Source organism: Temnothorax americanus, unplaced genomic scaffold (genome assembly GCF_048541705.1).
Source record: "Temnothorax americanus isolate GAGA-0224 unplaced genomic scaffold, ASM4854170v1 Scaffold163, whole genome shotgun sequence".
In the NCBI taxonomy this organism is placed as follows: Eukaryota; Metazoa; Arthropoda; class Insecta; order Hymenoptera; family Formicidae; genus Temnothorax; species Temnothorax americanus.
This window is the reverse complement of record NW_027509300.1, coordinates 85448-113044: the sequence shown is the minus strand read 5'-3', so window position 1 is coordinate 113044 and position 27597 is coordinate 85448. Positions and strand designations below refer to the sequence as shown.

At 44.2% G+C, this 27597-nt stretch overlaps 4 protein-coding genes across 4 annotated transcripts; 3 read left to right on the top strand and 1 right to left on the bottom strand.

The window, feature by feature from the left end:
- Nucleotides 1–2816: 2816 nt before the first annotated feature.
- Nucleotides 2817–3764, top strand: LOC143895677 (uncharacterized). The gene has a single exon (XM_077402968.1). It carries the CDS (start codon nt 2817–2819, stop codon nt 3762–3764), a length of 948 nt encoding a protein of 315 aa, XP_077259094.1.
- A 5235-nt stretch (nt 3765–8999) lies between these two features.
- On the bottom strand, nt 9000–11507 carry LOC143895676 (uncharacterized). Its single transcript, XM_077402967.1, has 3 exons — nt 11440–11507; nt 11208–11368; nt 9000–9415 (listed from the first exon to the last, which is right to left on the bottom strand). The coding sequence occupies exons 1-3, from the start codon at nt 11505–11507 to the stop codon at nt 9000–9002; spliced, it is 645 nt and encodes a 214-aa protein (XP_077259093.1).
- Nucleotides 11508–12488: 981 nt separating this feature from the next.
- On the top strand, nt 12489–14054 carry LOC143895673 (uncharacterized). The gene has a single exon (XM_077402965.1). It carries the CDS (start codon nt 12489–12491, stop codon nt 13116–13118), a length of 630 nt encoding a protein of 209 aa, XP_077259091.1. The 3' UTR covers nt 13119–14054.
- LOC143895675 (uncharacterized) lies at nt 13454–27292 on the top strand. Its single transcript, XM_077402966.1, has 4 exons — nt 13454–13522; nt 14739–15146; nt 26328–26955; nt 27051–27292. The coding sequence occupies exons 1-4, from the start codon at nt 13454–13456 to the stop codon at nt 27290–27292; spliced, it is 1347 nt and encodes a 448-aa protein (XP_077259092.1).
- Nucleotides 27293–27597: the final 305 nt, after the last annotated feature.

Below are 27597 nucleotides of genomic sequence, written 5' to 3'. Positions count from 1 at the left end.
CTCTACACTGCATTTGCTCCCCTTTTCTTGCGTTCGCCATTCGCTCTTGCGATTAACAAAATTGTCATTTGGATTGCGCTATTATATCGTAATTGAGGAACGTTCGCTCGGGAACATTTCATTGAGCCTTCGCGTAGGAATCCGAAACGAGCCATCTGCTATTCCTCGTCACCTTGACGAACGGAACGGTTGTTTGCTTTCGTTCTCTCTTTCGTCCCTTAGCATATAAACTCGAAGCCTATTGTTCGCCGGTATTTTCACGGGGCGACAATACATTACGAGTCCTTGAGGCCATCTCGGGTCCGTCGACCATGCCGTTCAAATCACAATCGTCCGCGTCGGCTTCGTCGCTCGCAACCCGAACCGCCGAGTGTCCGGTATGCAAAGAACAACACCTTGTTGCAGAATGTTCTTGGTTCTTAAAGTTAGCACCCAGAGAGAGGCATTCGACGGCTAAAGCTTCAAACTTGTGCTACAACTGCCTCCGCGCGGGCCACAGCGTTAACGACTGTCCATCGTCGTGGACGTGTCGGTCGTGTAAGGCCAAACATCACACGCTCCTGCATTTTGAGCAGAACTCGGGCTCGGCGAATGCACCCACAGACGCCGAACCACCCTCCGAATCGGGGGCAACGTCATCGCAGGGAAGCGAACCCCTCGTTAGCATGGCTAGTGTCGCGCGGTCGAACCCGATCGTATTGTCGTCGACATAGCTGCACCGGCGAATACAGGCAAAAACTAATCGCATTACATCGAGACATAATCGCGCGCCCTTCGTCACGCGTGATGTCTCTCGTCCGCTCGTCACGTGGGCAAGTTCACGACGACAATATTCCCATAATTTGTTGTATACCATAATTCGTTGGACGAGGTCGAGCCTTACACCCTCACCCCGTCATCGTGCACCGTCGAGTCATCGCACTCACGGTGCTTTTGGACACCGCCGTCTTGGCGCGTCACCACTCGGGTGACACCGAACGGTAGGACCGCACTGCCGCCGTCTTGGCGTGTCACCACTCGGGTGTCGCCAAACGGTCGGACCTTATTCGGAGGTCTTCGACTCTCGCCGTCTTGGCGTAGCACCATCGTTCCTCCCGCTATCACGGAGGGCTTAGTGTGTCGCCGAACGGCTGGACCTTATTCGGAGGTCACACATTGTCACGCGCGAGGTCACTCGTCCGCACGTCGCATGGGCACGTTCGCGGCGAAGATGTTCGCGCAATCTTAGCTCGTTAGACGAGGTCGAGCCTTACACCCTCACCCCGTCATAGTGCACCGTCGAGTCATCGCACTCACGGTGCTTTTGGACACCGCCGTCTTGGCGCGTCACCACTCGGGTGACACCGAACGGTAGGACCGCATTACCGCCGTCTTGGCGTGTCACCACTCGGGTGTCGCCAAACGGTCGGACCTTGTTCGGAGGTCTTCGACTCCTGCCGTCTTGGCGTCTCACTATTGTTCCTCCCGCTATCACGGAGGGCTTAGTGTGTCGCCGAACGGCTGGACCTCATTCGGAGGTCACCAATTCGCAACGCATGATATCCGTCGCCCGTTCGTCGCATGGGCACGTTCGTGGCGAAGATATTCGCGTACTCTTAGCTCGTTGGACGAGGTCGAGCCTTACACCCTCACCCCGTCATCGTGCACCGTCGAGTCATCGCACTCACGGTGCTTTTGGACACCGCCGTCTTGGCGCGTCACCACTCGGGTGACACCGAACGGTAGGACCGCATTACCGCCGTCTTGGCGCGTCACTACTCGGGTGTCGCCAAACGGTCGGACCTCATTCGGAGGTCTTCGACTCCCGCCGTCTTGGCGTCTCACTATTGTTCCTCCCGCTATCACGGAGGGCTTAGTGTGTCGCCGAACGGCTGGACCTCATTCGGAGGTCACCAATTCGCAACGCATGATGTCTGTCGCCCGTTCGTCGCATGGGCACGTTCGTGGCGAAGATATTCGCGTACTCATAGTTTCGCTTGGACGATTAGGTTTACCACTCACTCACCCCGTTATCGTGCGCCGTCGAGACGCCTCACACTCACGGTGTCTCGAACCATACTACGTCATCTTAGCGTCTCGTTATTGTTCCTCCCGCTATCACGGAGGGCTTCGGGTGTCGCCAAACGGCCAGACCCCATTCGGAGGTCGTAAACGAGTGTTGCTCACACGCGCGCCAGTAGTTTGATTCGCTTGACAAACCCATTAGCGCGATCATTCGGGTCGTTTCGTTGTCTCGCACCCCTTTGTGTCCGACCCTTCGCTTTTCGCGGATCTTACAAATCCACTCGTTCAAATCTCGTTCCAAATAAGCAGATCCGTCATTGGATAAACTCGTTAGAATATTCTCTTATTGTCTTCGCTTTGTTAATCGACTCAAGTCGAATTCACCTCACAGAACTCTTGTTGTAGACCAAGTCGAATTCCATTCGACCCTGCCATACCTCGTTAAAGTTGTTCAATCTTGTCGCTTTGCAGAGGATCTCGATAGATTGAAACGCAATCAGAATTGCTCCAAACCTCTGCGACAACTCGCCCCTTTCATGGACGCGCGCGGAGTCCTCAGGGTGGGCGGTAGACTCACGCACTCCGCAATATCTCATGAGGCCAAGCATTCCGCGTTATTGCCCGGTAAGCACCGGCTCACGGAACTTATAGTAGAGCGCACCCACCGCCTACACTTGCATCCGGGGCGTCGAGCGTTGCATTACCTACTACTGCAGCATTTTTGGATTCTGGGGGCCCATCAGGCCATCAAACGTTGTTTGTCGCGTTGTTACCAATGTTTCCGGGCGAACCCGCGTACTTTGCAAAAGCCCATGGCGGACCTACCGCTCGACCGGGTACGTCAGGCCAAACCCTTCTCAATCGCCGGGGTCGACTACGCGGGCCCCTTCTTCGTATATAATCGTCGTTCTCGCGGGGCAACGCCGTTCAAGACGTACGTGTGCATTTTCGTTTGCTTTACCACAAAGGCAGTTCATTTGGAACTTGCTTTTTCCTTGTCTACAGACTCGTTTTTGTCGGCTCTGAGGCGTCTCATCGCTAGGCGCGGTCGCTGCTCGCGGATCTACAGCGACTGCGGCACCAATTTCGTGGGGGCTCAGCGCGAGCTCGTCAGCTGCATGGAGGCGGCCTCAGGGCGAGAACAAATCCAGTGGTCCTTTAACCCCCCTTCCGCGCCACACTTTGGTGGCCTCTGGGAAGCGGGGGTTAAGGCGACAAAGACCCACTTAAAACGCGTGGTGGGAGCGCAGATCCTCACGGTGGAGGAATTCAGTACCCTCCTAGCACAGGTAGAATCCATCCTGAATTCCCGACCTTTGTGCCCCACCAGCTCGGATCCCCACGACCTCGGGGTGCTCTCCCCGGGGCACTTTATCACATTAGAGCCGCTCGTAGCGGTTCCCTATCCCGACCTAGACCCGGTGCCGATAGGCAGACTCGATCGATGGCAGCTGGTGCAGCACATGCACCAACAGTTCTGGAAACGGTGGCATGAAGAATATCTACACACCCTCCAGCAACGACCAAAGTGGTTAAAGCCGGCTGACGCGATATCAAAGGGCACGTTGGTCCTTCTAAAAGCCGAAAACGCCCCTCCTCTGGCGTGGAGACAAGGGCGCGTCGAGGAATTACATCCGGGTCGTGACGGGGTCGCCCGGGTCGCTACGGTGAGGACGGCGGATGGCCTCCTTAGTCGCCCTCTGGTGAAGCTGTGCCCTCTGCCGATGGACGGCTCACCGGAGGGACCCGCTCAAACATAGAAAATACGGTGTATTTTGGTGGGCGGTAATGTTTGGCGCACCGCCATGTATCATAGTGTAAATAGTAGTTAATTATAAGATTGATTTCGTGTTGTCGTTTCACATTGTTAATGGTACGGTTTTCGTATTGACTAATTATACCGGGTTAAATTATCGCGCCTATTAGCGAAACGTCGGTGGATCGCGATTAATACACTTGTCGATATTCGCGCGACTCACCCGACTCGTGCTGCCCGCCCACGGGTGGCATCCCCAATTATGAGAAGAATTCGGTACTCGCTCGCGCCGTACTTTGCAGGTGCGCGAGCCGGAGAACGCCGAAGAGGCACTCACCAGTCGAACGTCGTGAAGCTCACACGTTACCGTTTTTGCATGTGCAAACTCGGAGTGCTCGGTCGCCTATCGCAGACCACGAAGGCCTAATCGCTTGATATCCTGCCTATCTGTGACTGCTTACTATCCTGCCTATCTGTGCCTGCTTGCTATACCTGCCTGTCCGTGCCCGCTTGCTATACCGGACGGTTGCACGCTTTCGCCTTGCACGCCAGAGATCTCGCCAACGGGAGGACGACGTCGACACCCAGGAGGCGCCGGGCAACGACACGGTGAGTCGCCTCGCATTTTGATATTCGCTTGCTTGCTTCGCTTTATTCGCTTTCGCGAGGGCACGGGCCCTCTGGTCCTTCGAGAAATTTAGTTGACCAATCGCAAATCCGGGGAGCGCCTCATACCCCCCCGTGCAGTCGGTTTTAACATCAAGACCGCGCCACGCGCATGCACACACACGTCTCCCCCGGTCGCTCTCTGAGAAAATAACCGCCGCACGATTCTGGAAAACCCCCGGTTTGCCTGGCTCACAACCATAACCTCTGCGTCTTTCCTCTATTCGATCTTGCATTATCGTTAATGCGCATTTTTATAATTTTATTAATACACTTTTTCACATAAAAATTCGTTAACTTACCTCTGAATAATACTCATTCACCGGGCGTTACAAGAAAAGAAAAAAAAACACGTCCTAAGACGCCGCTCGACCGGCTTCAACTCGATACTTGTCGGCAGGTTTTTCTTTTTCGTAGACGAAACCACGGGTACTGCTACCATGTAGGATTATTGATGTTCTTCTAGTTCAATAATAAGATCAGTAATACTCTGAATATCTTTTATTTAACCAAAACGCTTTCTTCGCTCGCACGAACGCGTAAATCCGACCGCGCAGCACAGGCAGCTTACCAAGAGTACGAGACTCGCTATAAGAGAGGAGACTACCACTCGTAGCGCCACTCGGTCGCCGCGGGCAACTGGCAAACCTTCGACAAAGCTATTTCTTACAGTTTTATATATCGCAAAAGAATTATATTATTTTTATATTATTTTAGTTATTTGTGTGTGTGTGTGTGTGTGTGTGTGCCATATCTCTTTAATTTCTGTTTAAAAAATTTTTATGGCTTAAACATATTGTTGTTTTGAGATTGTTTGATGGTATATTATAGGAGATATTACTTTTTAGGTTGCGTTTTGCTCTTCACTGCCAGTACTAAAAATTTGTAATACACGTAACAGAAAGTATACATTTTCAATACTTGAAATTAATAATAAAATAGAGCCTTAATAAATAATATTGGATTGAACAAAAGTTGACGCTTATTAAGTGTTTAGTAATAATAGTAATTCATTGTAATTAATCTTTAACATTTAAATTCTTGCTGAATGTAAAAATAAGAATTAATTATTAATCAATTATTACTAGATACTGACTTCAATAGGTAAGATAAGAGAGATCCACTCCGGGGATCTGAGAGGGGGTGAGGGGCAGGGGGGAACCGCGGGCGGGGGGGTACCGCGTCTTCGGCCGCCGCGGGGTGAGGGGCGGGGGGGGGGGTACCGCACGCGGGGGTACCGCGGAGAGGGGGTACCGCGTCTTCGGCCGCCGCGGGGTGAGGGGCGGGGGGGGGGTACCGCCGGCGGGGGTATCGCGGGGGGGGGTACCGCGTCTTCGGCCGCCGCGGGGTGAGGGGGGGGAACCGCGTTCTTGGGCGCCGCGGGGTGAGGGGGGGAACCGCGTTCTTGGGCGCCGCGGGGTGAGGGGGGGGAACCGCGTTCTTGGGCGCCGCGGGGTGAGGGGGGTACCGCGTTTTCGAGCACCGCGGGGGAAGGGTCGGCCGCGTCGGTCCGCGTCACACGGCGCGCTCCCGCTCGCGTCAGCTCTCCCCCGTTCGCGCGCGTTTTCTCGTTCGCGCGTTCTCTCTCCCGCCCGCATCATCTATCTCCATTCACCTCTTCTTACCTTGCGACCGCGCGCTTTGGAGGCGAGTTCGGAAACGATCCGACGAGCATCCTCAATGGAGAAGATACCGACTGAGGGGACGAAGGCGAGGATCGATAACGTGAAACGCCCAAACCGTAGTGACCGGCAGAGGCAATGGACCAGAGGACCATCCCGCATACCTGGCGCACGAATGTGCGACGCCAGATTTACCGACGAAGCAAGGTTCCCGAAAAGGATACCGGCTTCGGGTACAAAGATGCCCGACGGTCTTACCAAGACCTGGGATACCTCCCCAGGAGGTCGGCGCCATTGTCCGACAAAGTCCGGGCGAAACGCACTTTCGCCGGGAACTTGCACGTCCGACGGTCTTACCAAGACCTGGGATACCTCCCCAGGAGGTCGGCGCCATTGTCCGACAAAGTCCGGGCGAAACGCACTTTCGCCAGGAACTTGCACATCCGACGGCCTTACCAGGACCTGGGACACCCTCCCAGAAGGTCGGCGCCATGATCCGGCAAAAACCGGGCGAAACGCATCTTCGCCAGGAACTTGCACATCCGACGGCCTTACCAGGACCTGGGACACCCTCCCAGGAGGTCGGCGCCATTGTCCAGCCAAAACCGGGCGAAACGCACTTTCGCCAGGAGCTTATCTATCCGACGGTCTTACTAGGACCTGGGACACCCTCCCAGGGAGTCGGCGCCATGATCCGGCAAAAACCGGGCGAAACGCACTTTCGCCAGGAACTTATCTATCCGACGACCTTACCAGGACCTGGGACACCCACCCAGGGGTTCGGCGCCATGATCCGGCAAAAACCGGGCGAAACGCATCTTCGCCAGGAACTTATCCGTCCGGCGGTTATACCAAGTCCTGGGACACCCGCCTAGGGGGTCGACGTCGAGCTCCGACAAAGATCCCCAGGATACGCATCGTCTCCGGGAACAGTGGCCCGGAACAGCGATACCAGCACCTGGGAAACACAGCCAGAGGGTCGGCGTCAACGGCCGACGACATCGACGTCACCCGGACGTCGTCTACAGGGAGAACACCCAAATTCACCTTCAGGGGCATCTCCGAGGAGGTGCGCATAGGTCGACGTCGTCCGCGTCGAACATTTTCCGGGAGTGAAAACCTGGTGCAGCGGTACCAGGGAGAGAAGGTTCTCGCACTGCGTTGCGCGTGGAAATTTCCACGGGAACCTTCTAGAACGGGCGATGCGCAAAAGGACACGCGAGAGGGTAGTGAAAATCATCGTGTTTTCGCATGATCGCGCCAGATGTGCCGGCAACGAACAATAGACGATCGCGAATGTTCCGAGGAGTGGGAACGATCCGGCATAAGTGGGGAGCCCAAGCGAGAGCGACCGCTCGAGGCAGTCTCTCGGGTATAGCCGTGGCGAACACACGTATCACACTCTGTACGATCGGCATACGCGTTATACTTTACAACCGAGAACTCCCGCGTACTATCGCGTAAAATTACTCGTCTTAACCAACAGCGAGGGGCAATTAATTGCCAAATACAATCGAGTGTTAGCAACCATACGCGAGTTGAAATTCGGATACATTGTTAATTGGTGGAAGTGCAATTATCGAGTATATAACAACCACGGGCATTGGGTCACGCGGATACGGAATATTGTGCGGACATGATTAATCATTGTATTTAACCACCAAATACTCGTTCGTTAATTCAGCGCACGAACATTGTATGATAGAGTGATGGTCACGGCCGAGTGCGTGATCATAGTTTAACAATCACGAGGTTCAAAGTCCTCCGATCGGAATAATTATCTGGAATAAAAGCATCGTATCGACTAAACGAATAAGCCGAGATACGCAATTTGAATAATCGTGCAACTTTATTAAAATAAAGCGACATTCACACCGAGGCGAGAAACTCGCGTTGTGAGACACCTTTATGATATTGTGAAACGGCCTGTAATGTTGAAATGATGATCTGGAATTAAAGATTAATTAATTCTGAAACAAATTCTCCTGATTAATTATAAAAAATTATCGATACTTACCTTCTACTTACCTTGTCCTTCGGCGATGATCCAACGTTGGCCAGCGGCAATCCGGTATGCGATGTAAAGCGAGGATCCGGGGAAGCAGAGCAGCAACAAAGCAGCGATCCATCCGAGGCGGGAACCTGAAAAAAGAGAAGCGAATTAGTGCGTAATTAAAACATAATTATCGGGAATTATCCTTATCTGGTATGCGAAGTAAAGCGAGGATCCAGAGACGGATAACGGCAACGGCGATCCATTCCGGGCGTCGATCTGCAACAAAATATAAAATAATTGTCACATAATTATTTTATAATTACTTACCTCTATCTGGTATGCGATGTAAAGCGAGGATCCAGGGAAGAGAAGCAGCAACGATGATCCAACAGGGACATCAGTCTGAAATAAAATTCAAATAATTAGGATATAATTGAATTATCCTTACTTACCTCTATCTGGTATGCGATGTAAAACGAGGATCCAGGGATGAGAAGCAGCAACGGTGATCCATCAGGGACATCCTTCTGAAACAAATAATTCCTATTAGCGTCTTGCGAATAATCGGGGCGTTGATGCGAACTTACCTTCTCGGTAGTCTGAGGTAAAACCGAGTGGCGACCGTTTGATAGGAATATTATCCGCCGGAATCGGGCTCAACACGTACCGTCCGGTCACAACCTATCCTCTCTCACTTGCATCATCATATCTCACTTGCCGTCTCCACCATTCGCCTATCTATTCGCGTATTATTTGTCTCCCGCTCGCGGTCATTCCTCTTCGTAGCTCGTATTCATGTCCTCTCTCAACAGTATCTTAATTCTCGAATAATTCTCATTAATTTATTTAAATAAACCTGAGGACAATATCGCAGCGTAATTCTAATGACATGGAATAGGAGAAACGATAAACGAAAAAGAAAAATAATTTAAATTTTTTACCATATTATATACATTTATTTGTCATGTAGCGCATTATACACAATAGTATCTAAAGCGTAGGCCAACAGTTCGCAATCAATAATCGAATTTTCATCATAAACTTCACGCAAGATATTTTCCGCATTACATCTGTCGATGATACATTTCCGCCGTAAAGTTTTTACAAATTGTTTGAATTTTTCACTTACGCCGTGAACATTTTGACATAGTTGAAAATACACGTTCTCGACGCAATGTTCTAGTTCGAACAGAAAGAGTACTGTTGACGGTTTCATGTACAAGCTGGTGCCGCATGACGTCAATTTTACAATATCTGCGTCACTTATTTTAACAAGCTCCAGATCGCGAAACGTTAGCGATGATGGTGCCGATGACTGCACAAGTCGCTGTATATCTGCATGTTTTTCGATGAATGTCACCCACGTTGCATGTGGCAGAATCACAGTATATACAGTAGCGCAACTCTCTGTCGGCACCTTTGATGTTAGTGTTGGCCAAAATGGAGTGCGCATGCGCGAAATAAAGCAGTATTCTGTCTCACTTCTCTCTTCGTCATCTCTCTCTTTCCTACTCGTTTAGTCCATTGAGGTTAATTTAACGCAGTTGGCGCGAGATACAACCGTGTCTGTTAGTTTCAATCAAAATTATGCAGAATTATTGTTAACAATGTACAATGTCATGCAATGCGCGCGTAAAAAAAATGAAAGAAATTAAAAAATATTAAAAAATATTACATATATAATAGATGAATCCGTTAATAATGCAAAATAATGATATATATAAAATACTAATATATGAAATATTATACTAATATAATATATCAGTATGTTATATAAATAAATAAATAAATATATATATATAATATATGATAAATCAGGAATAAATGTAAAATATAAGTATATAACATATATAATATATAGAATAATTTTCTCGCATAAAAGTATACACACAAAAAAATTATGTAAACAATTTAACGTAATATAACACTTTTTAGATTAAATGTATACATTTATATATTTTTATAAAATATGTCACATTTTACAATATATTATTTATTAAATATATTATACATTTTGTGTGTGTGTGTGTGTGTGTGTAGTAATAAACTCAATTTTTTAATGATACAATAATATGTGGTCAATATATATTGATAAAATTTTTACATTTTATTTTATAACATATATGTAGATAAATTTTTACAAATAATGAATATATATTATTGGAAACTTTACTGATAATGCTAAGCTATTGCACAAAAGAAATTGCATTAATAATATTAAAAACTTATTAATATTAAAAACTAAATATATGAATAATTCGCGCATTGTAATACTAATAATACATAAACTTCTTCAGCTTCTTGAGTTATGTGTTAATTTAAATTAAATTTTTCTAATATTTTTATAATAAATGCAAAAATAGCTTACATATTATTGTTTTCATATTCCATTGATACTACATCTGTTGATACTGTAGAAACTGTAGTACTGCAGTAAAATAATATGTTTTTAATTATTTTATATTACTATCAAAAATATTTTCAAGTATCAAAACTAGATTTTTCCAAATAAAGAGTAATTAAAACTAATATAAATGAAAACTTACTTATTACTGGTAAACTCTAAACATCTTGTTGGTACAGCATCTGGATGAAGGCGAGCTCGACTTTTGACGATTTTATACTGATTTCCTTCAAAATGTACATGGCACAATCGACAATTGCGGTGAGCATATTCGGGGCCTTTTGGTATTAAATTCAATCTTCTGCATGCTTGAACCCATGCCAACCACCTGTGTATGTCAGAATAATTAATTAAATTACACAAATAATGAAATAATGATGTAAACAATTATTAAAATAGTATTGTACCTATTATGTTTTTTTGGAAAAAGGAAGTGTCGTTGTTTATAAATAAAATTTATACAGGTTAACTTTCCTTTCTATACTTCCAATACACAAATCACTTCACAATCACTTCACAAATCTCTTCACAATCACACACTTTATAATAACACAATTTACACAATTTTTTTCCGACTTTTATCAAGTCACTCTATAGCAGTCTATAGCACTTTAACGCCTTAGGCATTTAAATGTGCCTCTAAATCCGTTAGAAAAGGAAAGACAGTAAGAAGAAAAGAGACAGAAATAGTGCTTTATTTCGCGCATGCGCAATCCGTTTTGGCCAACACGAAATCAGAGGAGTTGCGCTACTGTATATACTGTGGCAGAATTATCCGATTGCCTCGGTTATCGCCAATAAGTATATCCACAGAGGACAAAGGTCCCGCGCTGATTCCGACATCTGAAAATTTATACGCTGTTGACGTCAAGGCAAATCTTCTTCCCAAAATACGCGGCGTGTAGCGGGGTTTATCAAAACTGAAAAAATACAATTATATGTTCATAAAAGTTTTTTTGCACAAGTATATATGAAAATTAGCGGTACTTACTCATTGTGCTGTTTCTCACACGTGTCGTCTTGAATCGGAACGTAGTAGTTCGCACCGTGAGTGTTCATCGTATCTGGAGGCTGTTTATTGCAAACTTACTCAAACCGTATCGAACTCTCGACTGCGCTCTAGAATCTTCGTAGACCATTTATACATACCCAAAACTGCAAATTTTACAAAAACTAGCGCCAATGTACGGCTGCTGCATGTTGATTACCACCACAATCCACATATACGTTAAATGTGATATTTTTGTCAAGAAAATTCGTGATGAGATCACCTCATCGGGCATCAAATATGATTTTTTTCAAGAGCATACGTGTCTCACGATGATTTCATCGAACACATGCAAAACTGCAAATATTGCAATTTCGGATAAGTTAGTGGAGCGTTATTGTTTTGAAGAACATGTCGCGACATGTCTCGCGATGATTTCATCGAACACGTGCAAAACTGCAAATTTTGCAAATAAGGCCGATGTACGGCTGCTGAGATGATTAGCTACGATATTAGCTACGATAATTAGATACGATAAGCAAACGATGCATCATTAGTAAAATATAAAATGACAGATATAGAGAATACGCTCAATAGTCGAGAACTGGAAGACGCGAGTGCAACAAATGGCGTTAGCAAGAGAATCGTGCAATAACATGGAGCAAGAGTTGTTGGAGCAATCCACCCTGTTAAATTCGAGGGAAGACTTTGCCGCGTGGGAGCAACGATGTGACGAGTTTATCGAATCATTGGAAGAACAAAGCCGAATTAAGCGGCCACGAGTATCAATCGATCAGTCATCGATCGGTCTCAAACAGTCATTGGTCGCATGTATCGCAAGACTCGAAGGTTTGAAAGACTGGGTACGTCAACGTTTCGTACATGTGGGTGCGGGATACAGTGCGAGTGAGACAGGACTCAAATGGCGTGAGATAGATCCAGTTTTTGAAAGCCGTATATTGACTGGTGCGGTGATAAATTCCAAACACATCGACCCTCGTCAATTTCTTATAAATGCGAGAGAAATTGTACTCAGTCTTGTGCAGAACGTCATGCAGCAATATGACAATGTAAAAATTAACACAGTGTTTAATGGTGAATTTGTTGCGGGTGACAAACGCGCGAATAAAAGTATTGCAACGAGAAACTATGAACTCTTTCGCGAGTCCGATCTGCATGAGTGGTACAAGAGACACGTCATCGAGCCTACTTTAGCAAAACTAGAGGAATTCCAGGAACGTGATAGCGGATGGGCGTTGTCGCGTATACTCAATTTAATGGTAAACGTGAACAAATATAATCCATTGCACGCGGGGTGTTTTGTGGAAATACCGCAAGAAATTAAAATAAAGAATGCGGTGATAATCGTGCAATCAAGAGACAATGCATGTTTTGCATGGTCAGTGATGGCTGCTCTGTATCCAGCCAAGAGACATGCAGAACGAGAATCGTCGTACCCTCATTACACGTCGGTGCTAAATCTTACGGACATTGAGTTTCCAATGACGTTGAATCAAATTAAACGGTTTGAAAATCACAACAACATCTCCATCAACGTGTACAGCATCGAGAAAAAAAACAAAAAACTTGCTATCTTGCCAATACGGGTTACTGATCGTAAGATGGACAGACATGTAAATCTCTTGTACGTGCATGACGACAACGTGGGACATTTTGCGTAGATCAAGAACCTATCCCGCCTCGTGAGCTCGCAAATCAACAAGCACAATGGTCGGAAATACTTTTGCGATCGGTAAGTACCTATAGTTCTTTTAATAATATATAGAACATTTTGTGTATAAAAATTTATAATATTTGCGTTTATTTTTGCAGATGTTTGCACTACTTCAGCTCCAACGAAAAATTGGCTGCCCACACCGTCGACTGTCAGGAGATGAATGACTGCGCGATCAAGTTACCGAGCGATAACTACAAGTGGTTGGCCTTTAAAAATCACAACAGGAAGGAACGAGTTCCGTTTGTCGTATACGCCGACCTGGAATGTATCCTGGAGAAGATGGAAGCGGATCCGGAAACGTCCAGGTACACATATCAACATCATCGCGTGTTTAGCATAGGGTACTACGTGCGTTGCTCGTACGGGAGTTTCGTCGCGATAAGGATTGCGTCGCGTGGTTTGCCGAGGAGCTAAGACGTTTAGCTCACGACGTAAAGACCATTTTGTCCACTAATATATCCATGGCAGATTTCACGCGAGACGAGTGGAAAAAGTTTAACAGTGCAACGCACTGTCACGTGTGCGAAAAACCGTTCAAGCCAGACGACGTGCGAGTACGCGACCATTGTCACCTGACCGGTCGATACAGAGGTCTCGCGCATTCGAATTGTAACTTAAATTATAAAGATTCGCATTGCATTCCCATAGTGTTTCATAATTTATCGAGCTATGACGCACATTTTATTATAACTGAAATAGCAACAGCATACGAAAGACATGTATGTAGATTTACTCCCGATTACAAAGGAAAAATATATTTCGTTTCCAAAAAACGTTCAAAGCACCGAAGATAAAGATAAGAAAACGTAAGTTTTTCTCTCTCTCTCATCCTTTCTGTAATATTTAAAAAAGGTTGGATCGCGTCGGAAAATATGTCGATTTTCTTACATAATTTTCATATTCTAAAATACATATAAAACTATTATAATTTTTTATATTATAGATAAAATTTTTTTGTATATATCAAGTAATAGAAACAACACTTTAATTTACGTGATACATTGGGCTACGATTTATATAGATGTTTACAGCATCTATAAGTAAAGCCGGAAGGAAATGACCCAGCCAAATGCAAATTCTATATAGCATTTTATTTTGGACGTAAACCATAAAGGGAAAATATATGGCATCATATAAGGGGTACATCTTATTTTTTTCGAGTAGTGTATAAACGTATTTATTCATAATAGGTTATTGACTGGTGACACGAAATTATAAATTAATGTACCCTTGTCCTTCTCCGGGTATCTCCACCTTGACGAAAGCGTTTCTGCCGGGTGAGGAGGCTTGTGTGGCACAATGAACCGGAGAGCTATGTCGGTAGTAGCATAGCTACTGGTAAGGACTCTCTTGCCGAACTGGCCGACGGGGAGTGCCCAGACTAAGAGAGATACCTTGGTCTTCTAAGTTGGGGGTTGTAGCGATGGATTAGCTCTCCATCATACATAAAACGTAAGTCTTGCTAAAAAATCCTAATCAATGGCCTCGGAAAAGGACAGATGGTAACCAAAGACGACATAAGCTTGATAAACGGATTATGAATATCGGGACTTGGAATGTGCAGAGAATATCTAACAAACTTACGGAGGTCATTCACGAAATAAAGAAACTTGATATGGATATTGTCGCACTTTCGGAAACGAAGAAGAAAGAGAGCGGTAATACAGCTATAGATGACTACATGTTTATATGGTCGGGGATTTCCAAATCGGAACGGGCCAAAGCGGGCGTTGCACTATTAGTTAAAAAGAAATGGGTGAAATATATCAAAAATATTCAATACGTGAACGAACGATGTCTAGTTGTTAAAATTGAACTCTATGGAAAAGTCACCAGCATACTAGCAGTATACGAACCGACGGAAGACAGCCCGGATCAAGTAAAAACAGAATTCTATGAGAGATTGACATCGCTAATCCAGAATATTCCCAATAAGCAACAAATCGTTGTAGCAGGAGACATGAACGTTAGAGTTGGTAGTCGAGTTGGCAATGGGGTGGTGGGTATATAGGTACGGTGAAGTGGTGGTTAACTCCAATGGAGGAAAATTGATAGAGTTTTGTAAACAGCACGACCTACAAATAACCAACTCTCACTTTAATCACAAAAGATTCATAGATTCACGTAGGAAAGAGCGTCGTTAGAGCAGAAGTCAAGTATCGATCACATAAGACAGGACTCTTAGTTCAGGATTAACGACACTAGAGTTAAAAGGGGACCTAATTGTGGCTCAGACCATTACTTTGTGGTTAGTAAGTGCTTCTTCCCCATTGTTAGTCAGAAAGATAAGAGCAGATGAAGATGACGGTGCGATGGGGAAAATCAAATTACCGAAATATAAGACGTATCAAGAGACACGGTAGTGTCTCGCGCCAAGTACACGCGGAGCGAGACCGACCGTGACTCTTTTACGCGACGCGACGGGTTGCGAGTACCCGAGATGTTGAGATCTTGATAACGAGTGAACGGATTAAGTTCTAAGTAGGCTTGATCGATAGCTTGGGGTCCAATTAGGGGGGGGTTTCTCTCATAATATTCCGCTACGTGCCCTACGAGCGGAGATATTGCGACGCAAAGTCCAAATGTGAAAATTTTTTATTAAGATACTTCTACTTCTAACGCCGACGTCTGATATGATGACGTCATAATCAGAAACGTCACTTTCACTTTTTCGACGCTGGCGGCGCAGGTATCGCCAGTTTCGATATCGCGCGCGTATTTCGAAATTAGGTCGATAGACTTATCGGTCAGAAGGAAGATTTCTATTTAGGTAAATTAGGTATATATATAAATAATATATATTGAGTTAACGGAAAAGAAGACTACGGTTTCTACGCTTGGCAGAAAATGCCGCTAGGGAATTTTTAAGTCGATTCTTATGAATTAAGCTTGAATTCGATGTCTAGGTATCCCTGGTTGCCGATGACGAGGTCCAGATAGTGCGCTTCATAGTTTTCGGTGTCCAGGTGTAATAACACGTTGAATTCGATGTCTACGTGTCCCAGGTTGCCGATGACGAGGTCCTCATAGTGCGCTCCGTAGTTTTCGGTGTCTACGTGTATTAATACCTTGAATTCGATGTCCACGTGTCCCAGGTTGCCGATGACGGGACCCAGATAGTGCGCTTTATAGTTTTCGGTGTCCAGGTATAACCGTACGTTGAATTCGATGTCTAGGTGTCCCAGGTTGCCGATGACGAGGTCCACATAGTGCGCTTCGTAGTTTTCGGTGTCCAGGTGTAATAATACGTTGAATGCGATGTCTACGTGTCTCAGGTTGCCGATGACGAAGTCCACATAATGCGCTTCATAGTTTTCGGTGTCCAGGTGTAAGAATACGTTGAATTCAATGTCTACGTGTCTCAGGTTGCCGATGACGAGGTCCACATAGTGCGCTTCGTAGTTTTCGGTGTCCAGGTGTAATAATACGTTGAATGCGATGTCTAAGTGTTTCAGGTTGCCGATGACGATGTCTAGATAGTGAGCTCCGTAGTTTTCGGTGTCTACGTGTATTAATACCTTGAATTCGATGTTTAGGTGTCCCAGGTTGCTGATGACGAGGTCCAGATAGCGCGCTCGGTAGTTTTCGGTGTCCAGGTGTAATCGTACGTTGAATTCGATGTCTAGGTGTCCCAGGTTGCCGATGACGAAGTCCACATAGTGCGCTTCATAGTTTTCGGTGTCCAGGTGTAAGAATACGTTGAATATAATGTCTACGTGTCTCAGGTTGCCGATGACGAGGTCCACATAGTGCGCTTCGTAGTTTTCGGTGTCCAGGTGTAATAATACGTTGAATGCGATGTCTAAGTGTTCCAGGTTGCCGATGACGATGTCTAGATAGTGAGCTCCGTAGTTTTCGGTGTCTACGTGTATTAATACCTTGAATTCGATGTTTAGGTGTCCCAGGTTGCTGATGACGAGGTCCAGATAGCGCGCTCGGTAGTTTTTGGTGTCTAGGTGTAATAATACCTCAAATTCGATGTCTACGTGTTCCAGGTTGCCGATGACGAGGTCCACATAATGCGCTTCATAGTTTTTGGTGTCTAGGTGTATTAATAACTTTAAATCTGAATGGGTGCGTTCAGCCGATACTCCGCTAGCCTAGCAATTGTGAGCAGTCGCTCGTTTTCGCTCGTTTCCTCTCCTTTTAATTCATTAGGTCAAAAGAGAGGAAACGAGCGAAAACGAGCGTCTGCTCACGATTGCTAGGCTAGAGGAGTATCGGCTGAACGCACCCAATGTAGGACACGTAGATATCGAATTCGAGGTATTAATACATGTAGACACTAAAAACTACGAAGCGCACTATGTGGACCTCGTCATCGGCAACTTGGAACACGTGGCCATCGAATTCAAGGTATTAATACACCTGTACACCGAAAACTATAGAGCGCACTATGTGGACCTCGTCATTAGCAACCTGGGACACCTAGACATTGAATTCAAGCTTGATTCATAAGAATCGACTTAAAATTTCCCTAGCGGCAGAATTAGAATTGTCATGACATAATAAAAATTGCTAAATTAAAATTATGTCTAAACATAATAAAAATTGGACAAAAATTATGTCTAGACATAATAAAAATTGGATGAATTAAAATTATGTCTGACGTAAAAATAATTATCAAAAATATCGATACCTGAAGATATCGGTACATACATATACAGTTGCGAACAACATTCAGTAAGACACGCAAATAAAAATAAATAAAGAATTTTACAGTTAACGACTTATTAACATTAATCATGCTTTATTGCGATTATGTTTTATGTTGAAATTGAAAAATATATACAAGGTGTACAACTAAAAGGGTTACAGATTATTATTTAAAAAAAACTAAGCAAAATATTAAATTGTTGTTTTCTTTAGAAATAATAGTCCGTAACAATTTTAGCTTCATACCTTGTATTATATACTGTTTATAAGATTATAAGATATATTGTTTATAAGATTAAGATGCGTAACACTACAAAATGGCGTGATATCCGTACAAAATTACCTTTTAAAAAAAAAGGTAAAAAAGAGCGCCAAGTACACGCATAGTAGTGTATATGTATTATGTTGTTACCCTATTATGTTGTTACCTCGAAAAAACAAAGTGGTAGTATTATACCTCCAAATAGCTTTATCCTGTACATACTGTTTATAAAATGCGTAATATACTACAAAAAGGCGTGATATTCGCACAAAATTACCTTTTTTAAAAAAGGTAAAAAAAGGCGCCAAGTACACGTATAGTAGTGTATATGTTGTTACCTAAAAAAAAATGAAAGTGGTAGTATTATATCTCGAAAAAACTTAAGTAACAAGTGGTAGACTTTTATATCTCGAAAAATCTCGAAAAAATCTAAGCAGTAGTATCTTTATTTCCGAAAAATTATAACTCAAGTGATACACGTCACAAAATTATGTTTCCTTATCAAAAAGAAAAGTCGCGCTTCAAGTGATCTATTACAATTACAAAAAAGAAATGATATCTTTTTAAATTAGAGCGCCAATTACAGAGAGAACATGTATATTGCCTCAAAAAATAATTGTTGCACTACTTTGAAAAATCTTTACATTGTGTCAATTAGAAAAGAATGTATGATAACAATTTTATAAGATTAAAAAATTTTATTTAAATTTAACAAGGGAATACAAGATATTTAAATACAAAGTTTACATGTGTATTTTTTAATGGTCACAAAGAATTACAGAGGTAACAGTACAAAATACAAATATTTTATTAAAATATTTAATCCAACGAGGGAATACAATTTGTATTTAAATATAAATTTTTTATATGTATTTTTTAATAAGTAGGTATACAATGAGGATTCTACCCCCGGGTGGTGCTCGAGGGGGGGTGAGGGGCGGGGGGATCCGCGGGGGGGGGGTACCGCGTCTTCAGCCGCCGCGGGGTGAGGGGGGAGTACCGCGTCTTCGGGCGCCGCGGGGGGGGGGATCGCGTCTTCGGGCGCCGCGGGGGGGGTACCGCGTTTTCGGACGCCGCGGGGTGAGGGGGTACCGCGTTTTCGAGCGCCGCGGGGTGAGGGGAGGGGGTACCGCGTTTTTCCGGCGCGGCGGGGACGGGCGGACCGCATTTTCCGGCGGTTTACCGCGTTTTCCAGCGCCGCGAGAGTCCGCGTTTCGGGCACCGCGGTGGAGGGGTCGGCCGCGTTTCGCCGCGCCGCGGAGCGTTCGCGTTTTTGCCGCGGAGCGGGGCGAGGGGGTCCGCGTTTCGCCGCGCCGCGAAGTCCGCGTGACGTCACACGCTCCCGCTCGCGTTATCTCCCCCTCGAAGATGTTTCCCCCGTCCCCCGGTCGCGCGCGTGTTCTCGCTCGCGGTTTCTCTCGCTCGCCCCCGACCCCCGTTTGCGCGAATACCTGCACGTGTGCGATGAAGTCACCGCAAGACATATTTTCGAAAACGATATCGCACCATTAACTTTTAATGGTTTAATCTGTAATACTGCTATTGAACAGCTATTAAACAGCTAAAAACAGCTATCAGTATAACTGCGATCTGTATAACCGCTATTGAACCGCTATCAAACTTCTTTTAAACAGCTAAAAACAGCCATCAAACAGCTATTGAACAGCTATCAAACAACTAAAACAGCTATCAAACATCTATTGAACCGCTATGAAACAGCTAAAAACAGCTATCAAACAACTAAAACAGCTATTGAACCGCTATGAAACAGCTATCAAACAACTAAAACAGCTATCAAACAGCTATTGAACCGCTATGAAACGCCTATCAAACAACAAAAACAGCTATCAAACAACTAAAACAGCTATTGAACCGCTATGAAACAGCTATCAAACAGCTCTTGAACAGCTATCAAACAACTAAAACAGCTATTGAACCGCTATGAAACAGCTAAAAAACAGCTATCAAACAGCTCTTGAACAGCTATGAAACAGTTTTCTGTACAATTAAAACAGTTATCTGTATAACTGCGATCTGTATAACCGCTATTGAACCGCTATCAAACATCTTTAAAACAACTAAAACATCTTTAAAACAATTATCATGCACTTAAAACATCTATATTATACTGCAAAGTATGTGGGAAAAGAAAATAAAACGTTTATATATACATATATAGTTTATTTAAAAAAAAATCATATTTTTTTCTGGTGTCGCGACCACCAGTCGCGACCACCGCGCCGCGAAGTCCGCGTGACGTCACACGCTCCCGCTCGCGTTATCTCCCCCTCGAAGATGTTTCCCCCGTCCCCCGGTCGCGCGCGTCTTCTCGTTCGCGGGGCTCACCGACCGAAAGATGGACAGACATGTAAATTTGCTGTACGTGCATGACGACAACGTGAGACATTTTGCGTGGATCAAGAACCTATCCCGCCTCGTGAGCTCGCAAGTGAACAAGAATAGGAACAAAAAATACTTTTGCGATCGTTGAGTATACACCCTAATAAAAATAAAAATAATTTTTACGAGAAAAATGTATAAAAATTTTTTATTATTTACAGATGTTTGCACTACTTCTACACGAGCGAGAAATTGGAAACCCACACCGTCGACTGTCGGCAGATGAACGACTGCGCGATCAAGTTACCGAGCGATAACGACAAGCGGTTGGCATTTAAAAATTATAACAGGAAGGAACGAGTTCCATTTATCATATATGCCGACCTGGAATGTACCCTGGAGAAGATGGAAGCGGATCCGGAAACGTTGGGGTACACGTATCAATATCATCGCGTATTTAGCATAAGGTACTACGTGCGTTGCTCGTACGACGAGTCGTTGTCAATGTATCGGTTTCGTCGCGATAAGGATTGCGTCGCGTGGTTCGCCGAGGAGCTAAGACGTTTAGCTCACGACGTAAAGATTATTTTGTCCACTAATGTACCCATGGTGGAATTTACGCGAGACGAGTGGGAAAAATTTAACAGCGCGACGCACTGTCACGTGTGCGAAAAACCGTTCGAGCCAGACGACGTGCGAGTACGCGATCATTGTCATCTGACGGGTCGATACAGAGGTCCCGCGCATTCAAATTGCAACTTAAATTACAAAGATTCACATTGCATACCCGTAGTTTTTCACAATTTATCGGGCTACGACGCGCATTTTATTATCACAGAAATAGCTACAGCGTACGAAGGACGTGTAGACTTACTTCCAATCACAAAAAAATACATTTCGTTTACGAAAAATGTTCAAAGCACCGAAGATAAAGATAAGAAAAATTGCGTCAAATTGCGATTTATCGATTCATACAAGTTTCTCACCGCTAGTCTCAACAAATTGGCATCTTATCTCAGCAAGAATAAACTGCGAATATTACAACGCGAATTTTGTAAATTATCCGCAGAAAATTTTGATTTGCTGACACGAAAAGGCGTATTTCCGTACGAGTACATTGACTGCGTCGAAAAGTTGGAGGATTTCATCACGAGTTTTCGCATTTCTATTGCTACTAGATTCTCCGAAAAGACGTTTCGACTGTAAAAATTTGGTTTCGCGATCAATGCCTCCGCGCCGTATCTACCCTCCCAATGAGTCACGAGTCGCACGTCAACGTGATTGCGCACGTTCTCCATGGTTTTGCCAAACACAGCGTTGTTCATCAATTTGTATAAATTTTTCTCGAAATCATTCTTGGCCAATGTTCTAAATTTCGTATTAAGTTCTATGTAATCGCGAAGCCATGGAGATTGCGCGAATTTTAATGCGCGGTGAATCTTTGCTATACGGAGACCGTGGCGCATGCACTGCTGCAGGTTGCGATAATGTATGACATAACGTTTCTTATCGTATAATGTTGCGAGGAGCTTGTCCTGCCGCTTACCGGGTGGTTTATCGCGCGTCGGACAGAACGGTAGGTCAGTGTGCGCGTCATGAAGATGTTGCGGATACTCCAAGTCGACTTCGAGAATATAGCCTATCGAGGAATCCAACGCGATATCCATAACATTAAAATCGGTTACGTCGTCGACCCATTGAAAATCTGCGTAAGGCAATGGTTGACACATTGCCCAGCCGTACAAGTTGTTTACATCGAAACCAATGTGTCAACCATTGCCTTACGCAGATTTTCAATGGGTCGACGACGTAACCGATTTTAATGTTATGGATATCGCGTTGGATTCCTCGATAGGCTATATTCTCGAAGTCGACTTGGAGTATCCGCAACATCTTCATGACGCGCACACTGACCTACCGTTCTGTCCGACGCGCGATAAACCACCCGGTAAGCGGCAGGACAAGCTCCTCGCAACATTATACGATAAGAAACGTTATGTCATACATTATCGCAACCTGCAGCAGTGCATGCGCCACGGTCTCCGTATAGCAAAGATTCACCGCGCATTAAAATTCGCGCAATCTCCATGGCTTCGCGATTACATAGAACTTAATACGAAATTTAGAACATTGGCCAAGAATGATTTCGAGAAAAATTTATACAAATTGATGAACAACGCTGTGTTTGGCAAAACCATGGAGAACGTGCGCAATCACGTTGACGTGCGACTCGTGACTCATTGGGAGGGTAGATACGGCGCGGAGGCATTGATCGCGAAACCAAATTTTTACAGTCGAAACGTCTTTTCGGAGAATCTAGTAGCAATAGAAATGCGAAAACTCGTGATGAAATCCTCCAACTTTTCGACGCAGTCAATGTACTCGTACGGAAATACGCCTTTTCGTGTCAGCAAATCAAAATTTTCTGCGGATAATTTACAAAATTCGCGTTGTAATATTCGCAGTTTATTCTTGCTGAGATAAGATGCCAATTTGTTGAGACTAGCGGTGAGAAACTTGTATGAATCGATAAATCGCAATTTGACGCAATTTTTCTTATCTTTATCTTCGGTGCTTTGAACATTTTTCGTAAACGAAATGTATTTTTTTGTGATTGGAAGTAAGTCTACACGTCCTTCGTACGCTGTAGCTATTTCTGTGATAATAAAATGCGCGTCGTAGCCCGATAAATTGTGAAAAACTACGGGTATGCAATGTGAATCTTTGTAATTTAAGTTGCAATTTGAATGCGCGGGACCTCTGTATCGACCCGTCAGATGACAATGATCGCGTACTCGCACGTCGTCTGGCTCGAACGGTTTTTCGCACACGTGACAGTGCGTCGCGCTGTTAAATTTTTCCCACTCGTCTCGCGTAAATTCCACCATGGGTACATTAGTGGACAAAATAATCTTTACGTCGTGAGCTAAACGTCTTAGCTCCTCGGCGAACCACGCGACGCAATCCTTATCGCGACGAAACCGATACATTGACAACGACTCGTCGTACGAGCAACGCACGTAGTACCTTATGCTAAATACGCGATGATATTGATACGTGTACCCCAACGTTTCCGGATCCGCTTCCATCTTCTCCAGGGTACATTCCAGGTCGGCATATATGATAAATGGAACTCGTTCCTTCCTGTTATAATTTTTAAATGCCAACCGCTTGTCGTTATCGCTCGGTAACTTGATCGCGCAGTCGTTCATCTGCCGACAGTCGACGGTGTGGGTTTCCAATTTCTCGCTCGTGTAGAAGTAGTGCAAACATCTGTAAATAATAAAAAAATTTTTATACATTTTTCTCGTAAAAATTATTTTTATTTTTATTAGGGTGTATACTCAACGATCGCAAAAGTATTTTTTGTTCCTATTCTTGTTCACTTGCGAGCTCACGAGGCGGGATAGGTTCTTGATCCACGCAAAATGTCTCACGTTGTCGTCATGCACGTACAGCAAATTTACATGTCTGTCCATCTTTCGGTCGGTGAGCCCCGCGAACGAGAAGACGCGCGCGACCGGGGGACGGGGGAAACATCTTCGAGGGGGAGATAACGCGAGCGGGAGCGTGTGACGTCACGCGGACTTCGCGGCGCGGTGGTCGCGACTGGTGGTCGCGACACCAGAAAAAAATATGATTTTTTTTTAAATAAACTATATATGTATATATAAACGTTTTATTTTCTTTTCCCACATACTTTGCAGTATAATATAGATGTTTTAAGTGCATGATAATTGTTTTAAAGATGTTTTAGTTGTTTTAAAGATGTTTGATAGCGGTTCAATAGCGGTTATACAGATCGCAGTTATACAGATAACTGTTTTAATTGTACAGAAAACTGTTTCATAGCTGTTCAAGAGCTGTTTGATAGCTGTTTTTTAGCTGTTTCATAGCGGTTCAATAGCTGTTTTAGTTGTTTGATAGCTGTTCAAGAGCTGTTTGATAGCTGTTTCATAGCGGTTCAATAGCTGTTTTAGTTGTTTGATAGCTGTTTTTAGCTGTTTCATAGCGGTTCAATAGCTGTTTGATAGCTGTTTTAGTTGTTTGATAGCTGTTTCATAGCGGTTCAATAGCTGTTTTAGTTGTTTGATAGCTGTTTTTAGCTGTTTCATAGCGGTTCAATAGATGTTTGATAGCTGTTTTAGTTGTTTGATAGCTGTTCAATAGCTGTTTGATGGCTGTTTTTAGCTGTTTAAAAGAAGTTTGATAGCGGTTCAATAGCGGTTATACAGATCGCAGTTATACTGATAGCTGTTTTTAGCTGTTTAATAGCTGTTCAATAGCAGTATTACAGATTAAACCATTAAAAGTTAATGGTGCGATATCGTTTTCGAAAATATGTCTTGCGGTGACTTCATCGCACACGTGCAGGTATTCGCGCAAACGGGGGTCGGGGGCGAGCGAGAGAAACCGCGAGCGAGAACACGCGCGCGACCGGGGGACGGGGGAAACATCTTCGAGGGGGAGATAACGCGAGCGGGAGCGTGTGACGTCACGCGGACTTCGCGGCGCGGCGAAACGCGGACCCCCTCGCCCCGCTCCGCGGCAAAAACGCGAACGCTCCGCGGCGCGGCGAAACGCGGCCGACCCCTCCACCGCGGTGCCCGAAACGCGGACTCTCGCGGCGCTGGAAAACGCGGTAAACCGCCGGAAAATGCGGTCCGCCCGTCCCCGCCGCGCCGGAAAAACGCGGTACCCCCTCCCCTCACCCCGCGGCGCTCGAAAACGCGGTACCCCCCTCACCCCGCGGCGTCCGAAAACGCGGTACCCCCCCCGCGGCGCCCGAAGACGCGATACCCCCCCCCGCGGCGCCCGAAGACGCGGTACTCCCCCCTCACCCCGCGGCGGCTGAAGACGCGGTACCCCCCCCCCCCCCCCCCCGCGGATTCCCCCGCCCCTCACCCCCCCTCGAGCACCACCCGGGGGTAGAATCCTCATTGTATACCTACTTAATAGAATAAAATATTTAATCACAAAGAATTACAAAGGTAACAGTACAAAATAAAAATTTTTTATTAAAATACATAAATTTTTCTTGTAAAAAAACTTGGCGCTGTTAGACCTCGAAATTTTAAATAAATAAATAAATTTATTCTATACTTAATTATAAGCCGCATTATCCGCCGTCCGCGTCGTCACGCACACCCATATCATTCACTCCCACATCCACGCTGATAATCATTTAATATTACTCCCATCGCATTTTTCTCTGAATTATTTTTATTTACTGTTGTCCTTATTTATTTAAAATTTCGAGGTCTAACAGCGCCAAGTTTTTTTACAAGAAAAATTTATGTATTTTAATAAAATATTTTTATTTTGTACTGTTACCTTTGTAATTCTTTGTGATTAAATATTTTATTCTATTGAAAAATACATATATAAAATTTATATTTAAATACAAATTGTATTCCCTCGTTGGATTAAATATTTTAATAAAATATTTGTATTTTGTACTGTTACCTCTGTAATTCTTTGTGACCATTAAAAAATACACATGTAAACTTTGTATTTAAATATCTTGTATTCCCTTGTTAAATTTAAATAAAATTTTTTAATCTTATAAAATTGTTATCATACATTCTTTTCTAATTGACACAATGTAAAGATTTTTCAAAGTAGTGCAACAATTATTTTTTGAGGCAATATACATGTTCTCTCTGTAATTGGCGCTCTAATTTAAAGAGATATCATTTCTTTTTTGTAATTGTAATAGATCACTTGAAGCGCGACTTTTCTTTTTGATAAGGAAACATAATTTTGTGACGTGTATCACTTGAGTTATAATTTTTCGGAAATAAAGATACTACTGCTTAGATTTTTTCGAGATTTTTCGAGATATAAAAGTCTACCACTTGTTACTTAAGTTTTTTCGAGGTTCTACTCCAACAGGACAGCATCAGAAGAATGTATGAGCGAAGGCTGAACGGGTACTTACAGACCAACCACGGGAGCGCACAGGACGAGGAAATGGATATAGAGAATGAATACAAGCACATTCTGGAAGCGTTTTACCAAGCTGCGCGGGAAGTGCTGGGAGCTGTGGAACAACAAAGGAAACCCAGTCAAGGATGGTGGTCCAAAGAAATGGCTGATGCAGTAAAAAAAAAGGAGAGGGCATATAACAGTTGGCTAAGTCACAAAACAGCAGAGAGTAGGCGCAACTACAACAGAAGCAAGGCAGCATTAAAAAACAGAATAAAAAAAGCAAGGAACAACTTCTGGAAGAATAAGTGTAAAGAAATCGACTGTATGATAGATGAAACCCAATCCGCAGAGGTCTGGCGATTTCTAAGGAACTTAAAAACAAATACCAAAAACAAATTAAACCTAATAATAACACTAAACAAACAAGCAAATTATTATGAGAAGCTGCTAACAGAAACTAAACCACAGTTCACCAATGAAGTAGTCGAAATTGAGGCGACAAACAGAATAAGTAAATCTATAGGTGTTTTGCCCCAGCAAGTACGCAGAGCCATTCACTCTATGAAAAACGGGAAAGCACCAGGTCCGGGAGGTAGATAGATAAGTTGATCAAGTACGGAGGAACTTTTCTAGTAGAAAAAATCACGAATTTGTTTAACGGCTGTATTGCAAATAAAAGAATTCCAGAACAATGGAAGACATCGTTTATAACCTTACTGTACAAAAAAGGGGACAGGAAAGACATGTCAAATTATAGAAGCCTGAGCGTGAACAGCACACTTAGTAGATTTTTTGGCAAAGTAATTAAGGCACTGCTGGAGGACCAAGTAGGAAGCATCGTGAGCGAAGAACAGAGTGGTTTTACTGCGGGGCAATCGTGTGTAGATAATCTGTTTGTGGTACACAGCAACTGTTGGAAAAAAGAATAGCCAGGGATCTAAAAACGCATATAACCTTTATAGATCTGGAAAAGGCATACGACTCAGTGCTTAGAAATAGGTTATGGCAAGTGTTGTACGATGTCGGAATAAATTCCAACATAAACCAAGTGCTACAGGAGATGTATGCAAATAACAAAAGCTTACATTAAAGAAGGAACAAGGCTCTCCAGATCACTAATACCCACTAAAAGATTACAACAGGAATGTAGCTTATCGCCCACATTGTTTAATATCTATCTTGAAGCAGTCCTAAAGAAATGGAAGGCAAACTGGTGCGGGATGGACATTCCTGT

What these genes read in the sequence shown, in the direction of transcription:
- LOC143895676 (XM_077402967.1), bottom strand. Translation starts at nt 11,507, where the DNA reads ATGAACACTCACGGTGCGAACTACTACGTTCCGATTCAAGACGACACG. An exon ending in TGTGAGAAACAGCACAATGA is followed by an intron (nt 11,369 to 11,439) that starts GTAAGTACCGCT and finishes GTATTTTTTCAG; the next exon opens with TTTTGATAAACCCCGCTACA. An exon ending in TCGGATAATTCTGCCACAGT is followed by an intron (nt 9,416 to 11,207) that starts ATATACAGTAGC and finishes TGATTCTGCCAC; the next exon opens with ATGCAACGTGGGTGACATTC.
- LOC143895675 (XM_077402966.1), top strand. Translation starts at nt 13,454, where the DNA reads ATGGAAGCGGATCCGGAAACGTCCAGGTACACATATCAACATCATCGC. An exon ending in TGTTTAGCATAGGGTACTAC is followed by an intron (nt 13,523 to 14,738) that starts GTGCGTTGCTCG and finishes TGGAATGTGCAG; the next exon opens with AGAATATCTAACAAACTTAC. An exon ending in GAAAGCACCAGGTCCGGGAG is followed by an intron (nt 26,956 to 27,050) that starts GTAGATAGATAA and finishes AAAGAATTCCAG; the next exon opens with AACAATGGAAGACATCGTTT.
- LOC143895673 (XM_077402965.1), top strand. Translation starts at nt 12,489, where the DNA reads ATGCAGCAATATGACAATGTAAAAATTAACACAGTGTTTAATGGTGAA.
- LOC143895677 (XM_077402968.1), top strand. Translation starts at nt 2,817, where the DNA reads ATGGCGGACCTACCGCTCGACCGGGTACGTCAGGCCAAACCCTTCTCA.